This window comes from Notamacropus eugenii, chromosome 1 (genome assembly GCF_028372415.1).
Source record: "Notamacropus eugenii isolate mMacEug1 chromosome 1, mMacEug1.pri_v2, whole genome shotgun sequence".
Taxonomy (NCBI): domain Eukaryota; kingdom Metazoa; phylum Chordata; class Mammalia; order Diprotodontia; family Macropodidae; genus Notamacropus; species Notamacropus eugenii.
In genome coordinates this window covers 156258845-156266799 of record NC_092872.1, presented here as the reverse complement: position 1 = coordinate 156266799, position 7955 = coordinate 156258845, and the positions used below count along the sequence as shown (strand labels likewise).

The window sequence follows — 7955 nt, the reverse complement described above, 5'->3', positions numbered from 1 at the left end:
AGAGAGGGAGACAGAGAGAGAGAGAGAGAGGGAGACAGAGAGAGAGAGAGACAGAGAGAGAGAGAGAGAGAGAGGGAGACAGAGCGAGAGAGAGAGAGGGAGACAGAGAGGGAGAGAGAGAGAGGAGACAGAGAGACAGAGAGAGAAGAGAGAGAGAGAGAGACAGAGAGAGAGAGAGAGAGATAGCCTTACAGGAGAAGGCATTAGTAGCTGGGGAACCAATGATAGTACCTGTGTTTAATCTTAAAGGAAGCCAGGGAGGCCTGCGTCAGGAGGGAGAGAATTCCAGACATGGGGAAGAGTCAGTCCAAGGGCATGGTGGCAGGAGATGGAGCATTATGTGTCGGGGTAATAGTATGCCACAGTGGCCTCTCTGAGTGAGGGTGGAGCCATGAGCTCCAGCCTCCATTTAAGGAGGGAGCTCAGCCCAGACATTATTACATTATTATTTTGGCTATTATTACTTATTATTTTTATTACTGCTGATAACAGTATTACTACTGTTAGTGTTATTTTTCTTTATTTTCACTATTATTTCATGCATATTACATTGTAATAGAATCCTGGGGGGACAGGAGGGACTGTCTTTCTTTTTTTCTTATTTGTTTTCCCAAGGCATAATAATATAGCACATAACAGATTCTTAATGATTATTTACTGATTGACTGATTTAAATGGCTGGAAAGATAGAAATTTGAAGGTTTTAAGACCTTTAAATGTCAAAGAAAGCTTCTATTTTATTGTAGGGGTAACACGTAGCTATTGCAGTTCAGTGAGTAGGAAGGTAACATGGACCCAGGTCTGCACTTCAGGAAAAGCATTTTCACAGCTCTGTATATGCTAAATGGAAAATAACCAGGGCTTCTCTCACTCCCACTGGTCCCAGAATAAGCTGTATCTCTGGCTTTCTTCCAGGCAAATAATCCTGGGAAAAGCCATACCCCTCCTGGTGCCCTGCAGGGTTTATCTCTGCCTCATGGGCTGGCACTACCAAGAACACTACTCTTGTATTTTCCCCTGTTTTGACTATGAGAACTAGACAAAGACAGGGTAGTATGTGCAGGGTCCATGACTCCCTTTGGGGAGGAAACAACACCTCTCAAGCTTCCACATCCAAAAACATCACTGGAGTTATAATGGGGTCCACTACTAGCCACTATGAAGTTAAGGGTCGCAGCCCTTCATTACAAATTCTGTTCTGAGAATTGAAGTGTTTAAAAAAAGATAGGGGGAAACCATGCCAACTACAGGAACAGCAAATGGTTTACCAGAGTTTCCTCCACCCCATCATAGCAACAGAAAACTCAGGGCCCTTATGTTGTTTTTCTGCTTGGACTTTTTTGGGGACTTTTTTTTTTTTAAACCAACAAGATCCATGAAATTCTTGGTTATTTCTTTTCGAAAAGGTGAGTAAAGAAAACATTCCAATGCTTCAATCCTTTTCACTGGGAGCTATATTAAGTCACCTTGTTACTCAAAGATCATTTCTTGAATGGGGCAACATCAAAGTGGGGAAAATCCTTACTTGTGAAAGCAAAGGCATTCCAAGGAGCCAAACCAAAGAAGCTTGGAAGAAAAACAGGCCTTCCAACTCTTCTTCATTTGTGGCTCTATCTGTCTGCATCTGCTGATCTGCCTGGTTTATAACTCCAAGGAACAAGATACTTCCAGGCCAGGAACCCCCTTCAATCATCTTCTCCTCCCCTCCCCTTTCCTGCCTTTCTGAATGGGTTGTTCCTCCTCCCCTCTAGTCCCCCCAATTAGATTGTAAGTTCCTCAGAGACTGTCTTTCTTTTTATTAATTGTATCCCCAATGGTTATTAGTTCAGTTAAGTAGGGAGCTGATGACCTCAAGGCCACATGTGGCCCTCTGGGTCCTCAAGTGTGGTCCTTTGACCAAATCCAAACTTCACAGCACAAATCTCCTTAAGAAAAGGATTTGTTCTGTAAAACTGGGACTCAGTCGAAAAGCCATGGGTTCCCCACCTCTGGTTTAGCACAAAGCCTGTCTGGATTAGAGAAACTGGATTTGAGTAGGAAAAGGCTTTACAACATATCTTGGAGAATTATGGATGGATGAACGATGGAGCCATCATCTCTCATCTTTGCATCCCCAGCACACAGCAAGGTTCCTTGCAGGGCAAAGACTGTTAATACATGTTTTCTAGACAGAATAGACAAAATAGAAAAAGCCCAGGAGTTTATACCACATCCCCAAGGTCAAAGTAAAGGCCAAAACCTTTTACCAGTTAGGATACTCCAAGCTTCAGACCATAGATGGTATGAAATCAAATGGTCTTTTTTTTTAATCAAAACTTCCCTTTTGGGAAGGGGCAGGGTAGTTACAAAATCCTGAAGGCATTTTCTCTGTTTATGTTTAAGGAAAGCAACTGGCTGGAAGAGCTGTATTGTTTTGTAGGACTGGGGCTGAAGACATAACAATAACTAACATTCAGAATGGTGAGGAAGGGGGAGTCCAAGGAGGGTATGGTTATACTTTTAGCCACAGATGGAAGTGAAAAACATCCTAAATAAATGAAGGCTGAAACGTTTATGTCATCCCACCCTGTTGGGCTGCCGAGAGTCGGCCTCCATCTCACAGGCAATCCACAGCCCCTTTACCCTAACCTATAAGAACTGAAACCAAAAAGATGAAGTTCCAAATGGGTCAGGGACCCCAAAAAATGCCTTTTTTATTTTGTTTTCTCTTGCTACCTTGCCTTATTACCTATTTTTCCACTAGAGGGCACTAAATGAGTGTCAAGTCTGGGACCTCCCTCCCCAGGCAAACCATATGAAAGTTACACCATACGAACTGGCTTCTTCTGGGAATGACTACAAAATATTTGTCTCCAAATCTCAAGGAAGCCACACTCTAAACTGCACAAACCATTGTTTTAATTAACTCTGGAACAGCTTCAGTACAGTGTAATAAACCATATCTTCCTCAGCCAAGCCTTTCAGCCTGCTGGAGGGGGCCTCAGCTGTGAAAATAGCCAATATTTGAGTTCAGAAGTTGTAAATCTGAATTCTCATACGTTACAAAATGTGCTTTAAAACAAAAAAACAAACAAATCAGCCTCGAAGCTGAAATGATGTTGGCTTACTTGGGGGTACTACCCACGTTTATGATTAGCTAATGTAAAAGCAGTAAAACAAAATGACAAGTTTAGTGCTAGAAGACCCTTAGCAACAATTTATTGTGATCCTCTCATTTTCAGATAAGGAAGAGGCTCGGAGGGATGAAATAACTTTGTTAAGGTCACAAGTAAGAAACAGCAGAGCCAGCATTAGAATCATAGGTGCTCAATAAACCTTTTGTTGCACTGATCCAACCTCAGGCCACTTAAATCTCTGCCCACTGCTCTTTGCCTAGCAAAATGCTGAATTATGTGATTTCTTTTCCTAACAAGAAAGGTTTCTTTTTTTTTTTTCCTTCTCCCATTACACTCATTTTAGACCCTGGAAAATTTGATTTCAAAATAAATGAACCTCCTATCTGAAAAAAAAAAGTTCACAGTCTTGAGGAAGAGATAAACAGGACAGCACACATTTCGTTATACATTTGAAGCCGGAAAAGAAGAAAGTTTTCCTTATCTGTCTTTCAATGCTAAAAAACTTGTCACACTACCTTTTCACCAGTAGGAAGGAAATAGTGCTTGGAAGAAGTACCCAGCTTGTTCCCCAATGGTGGAATAGTAGGCCATGGCTGATTCCTGAACAACTTCAGGGTTATCTTCCAAAATATCCACGGGGTAAAAGTGTGCTAAGGGAAAAGGACAAGGAGCTTATTAGATTGATTTGTATTAATGGGGAAAATCTCCAATATTAAAAAGGATTTAAATTTCACACTCTTGCTTCTGCAAATGATGCTCCTTTGTAATAAAGAGGGGCAGTCACAGCCTGCACTCAGGGAAAATAGAAGAGACTGCACCAACATTGATGGTTCTGAGTTAAATATGCACGCTCATGAATGCCTGCAGAAGACTGAGCATTCTGTTCAAGAGACCAGGTTGCTAAAGACATCCAGGAATAAATTAGGGAAATTTCCATCACAATTTCTCATTTATAAATGTTTGTTGAATTGGATTGAACTGAATTTATATTAGAATGGGGGCTTCCTTCTCTACATCTATACTTTCAACATGATGGAGCTTCGACAGCGAGCAGCAGTGGCCACATTAATGAACAAATCACTTGACAGCTTGTGCTACTTTGCAGGAAACATAGCTGGGGTTAATTTGGTGATCCAAATTCCAATATGGATTATTGTATCTTACCTCTTAAATTCACCTTTTGGGTTCAAGAGGATTTGCTATTTCCCATCCTTAGTTGTACTGTTTCATTAGGGCCTGCAGATCTCAACACAATAATAACCTTTACCCTTAATGGTTAGTCCAAATTCTCAGTCAAACAAGCAACATACAAGTGTGTAGGCGAATGGGCAGATGGCCTAATACACCACATATACTATATTTTTTTCAAGAATTTATACTTTTCATATACTTTCTGTACCATTACATTTTGAGGAAAAAAATCCAGAAAATTGTTCCACTGTATAATTACACCCACCCACTCATCCATCACACACACACACACACACACACACACACACACACACACACACACACACGCTTCAACTAGTTTCTTTGCAACAACAAATTCCTTGTTAACAGGAGTTTCTCAAAGCAGTCTGGCCTGAGTTAACAAAGGTTTAATTTAAAGGAAAGGGGGAAAGCATTCTGTTCCATGGACTAGAGTTAAGTTCTGTCTCTCTTTCTTTTCTGAGCCATGGTTATAAAACTGTAAGGTATGTAAAGGAACCTCCAACATTATAAGAGAGAAGCAGGAACACGGAGTTAGGGCTCCAACTGCTATCTGGTCCTATATCAAGGGTGTGTGTATAAATCAAACCTGAAAGTAAAAAGGAAAAATCTTTCTGTATATAAATGCAAGGGTGTATGTGTGTGTGTGCGTGTGCATGTGCATGTGTGTGTCTTTTGCCCATGTAGGGTTATGTGTGTCCACATCTGTTTGTTAATTCCTACCAGTGGAGGGGAAAGAGAGCAAAGCAGGAGATTTGCCCTAAGAAGTTGGTTACTGTGTTCTCCTCGGCAAAAGGGCATCAGACTAGACTTTCATCTGTCACATCTCCCCACAATAGTCTTGGGGAAGTAATTTTTAGGTTCAAACTTAGTTCCTGATCATTATCCCTTAATGGAGGAGCATTCTAAACTATATATCCCTTTCTACCAAATGTCAGTTACACAAAAACACATAGTGAATACCAAAATGGGGGTAATATCTAAACCATTACCAAACAAAATCAGGTAAAATTATGTGGATGAGAATATACCAGACAATACAGAGTGAATGAGCTCTCTCACTGGGAGCAAGATATTTCAGTTCCACAGAGAGAGAGAGAGAGAGAAACAGAGACAGACAGAGAGAGGGAGAGAGAGAGAGGGGGAGAGAGAGAGAGAGAGAGAGAGAGAGAGAGAGAGAGAGAGAGAGAGAGAGAGAGAGAGAGAGAGAGAGAGACCTAGATCTCATTCAAGGGGAAACGCTCTGAAGTCTCTGGTATAGTAAGCTGAAGTGATTAAGGTACCAGCTCCTCGACATCTTAGCTTCTTTCTAGAGTCTTTCTGTCCCTTCAGGGTCATCACTCTGAAGAGAAAATGAAACCACAAGTCTTCTCTCTTCAAGCCAGAAGCCAGAAGACCAAGATCTCTCCTCTCTCAAGATCTGAGCAAATCTGCCCCTCATGCAGGTGGGAAGCATTAATCAATCTCCACCAATAAGGACACTTATAAAAATGAGCTTTGAGACCTTGATTCCATAAACATCCTTCTAGTCACTTGAAAATCACTGCCCTCTTCCTATTTTTCTCTTCTTAGACTTACTTCACACATTCTTTTTTTTTAAAGGTAGATTAAGGAATGCTCCAGGAAGAGTGGAAATTTACAATTCAATTTCCAAATTTCATTTAAATTTTGTAAGTGCTCACAGTCTTGCTTTTATGCTTATGGTAGCTTAATTTCAATTTCACCCTGAGCCTGTGGGCACTAATAAATTATATTGTCATACTACCCTATATCTATACAACTGGCCCATAGGTAGCACCTACTTCTAAATCTCTAATTTCCTTGGTTTTCATTGTCTCTTTCCCAGTCACTATTTATGGTAGGAAAAGGAGCAAACACCTCACTGTAGGCAGGCTGTAGGAATGTCACTGTGCAATGAGCATTATGCTACTGTATCTCTTGTTTAACATTTAAACAAAAGAATGTAACATTTCATACATACTTGAAATTTCAACAAATACTTGCCTACTGAAATTGCTAATTTCTTTCAAAGGCTTTCCATTGGTTTCCCATTAGAATTCCAATATAAAAATGTTTACTATATATATGTACATACACACACACACACACACATACATATATATTTAGTAAACAAAACCAAGAGGGGTTAAGGAGGAAAGACACAGGGTCACTTCAATGCTATTTTGTTTATTCCCACTGGTTAGCTCTAGGTAGCAATCTTTTGGACCTAGAAAATTCATTCAGACCACGCCAAATAGGTAGCTAATTCAGTTACAACCTCTGCTAGGCTAGTGACTATCTGCAAGGCTGCTTTAAGATTCCAAAAATACCCATGTGCACCATCTTAAGAGACAACCTGGAAATCAAGCTCCTGCTTGACAATAGGTCCAGCTGCTATTTCAGAATAGTTTACTGCCAGGATAGAGATGACAGAGGATCTCCCAACTTCCACTCTAAATCAGGAAGGCACGTGTAGGAAAATACACATAGTGTTTGACATAAGAACATTATTAATGGTCTCCTGTAGTGTGGCTGGGCTGAATCCAACCACGGGCACTGCCCCCTTACACATTCCCTTCATGCCAAGAGAAGGAATAAAATCCTCGGGCCACCGTGGATTGGGCAGAACAGCTGTGTAAGGGAAGGCCCACACCATAGACCCTAACTATACCACACCCTGATGGGTTACTCCCTTAAGTAGGTAGCCAGTCCTCCAAGGGTTTCCCAGAAAACACTGCAGGCTGCAAAACATCTTCAGGAAAATATTAGTTAATACAGTTAGAAGAAATTCACATGTATTTTTACTGCTTTTGAACCATTTGATCATTTTCTCTTTGAGGTTAAATTCCAAATCCACTAAAAGAATTAGGAATGGATTTCTACATTCCATGGATAGAACAAGTTTACTCAAGATATTTTTCTCACCCATATACTATCCCCCAAAACCCCCAAATTAAAACTTTAAGGTTTGAGTTTATTTGTTTTTTTAAATATAACAAATAGTTGAGTATATATTAGATGTGAGGTTTTCTATTTTTCTTAAAATCTAACTGGTCTTTATCAGGCATTAAATTACCATTAATAAAGCTCAAGAAAACAGTGAGTTACATACTTGATCCATAAAGTCCTCTAAAACAAATGGCCTTTAAAAAAAAAAAAAATCTTATCACCTCCTTACGTATTTTGAAGATTTAATTGTGAACCATACTTCTTGTCCCCTTACTGGCTCAGCTGTGCTTGTGAGCTGTGCCAGGTTGCCAGCATAAATTAATCCGTATAAACAACAGTGAATGTTGGGAAAGAGGTGTGCACTGTAGAATATTTTTAACAGTCGCAAAATAATGTGGCACATTTGCTAGTTTTCCTTTTAAAGAATTGCTTTCAAATGAATTCCTGAGGCTGGAGCCATTTCAGCAGCTTTGGAATGTGGAGACTTAAAGATTCCATAGGACTCAAGAAGGCAAGGGCAGGTTTTTAACCAATTAAAAGATAGGATTCCTTTAAATAGTTTTATCCTATGCAACAGGGGCACAAGAGTCCATTGTGTCCTCCAGACCTAAAAGGGTGTGCTTTGAAAGGGCATGTGTAGAATGGGTTACCAAGGTTTTTGTTGTCTTTTTTTTTAAGTAA

The 7955-nt window shown here is 40.1% G+C and overlaps 1 protein-coding gene across 1 annotated transcript in view; it reads right to left on the bottom strand.

Annotated features, from left to right (window-relative positions):
• Positions 1-7955, bottom strand: part of LOC140509523 (protein FAM169B-like) — a 110632-nt gene that overhangs the window by 65375 nt on the left and 37302 nt on the right. The window contains 2 exon segments of the mRNA XM_072617101.1: positions 3632-3673; positions 3675-3766. Coding sequence (XP_072473202.1) covers positions 3632-3673; positions 3675-3766 — 134 coding nt within the window.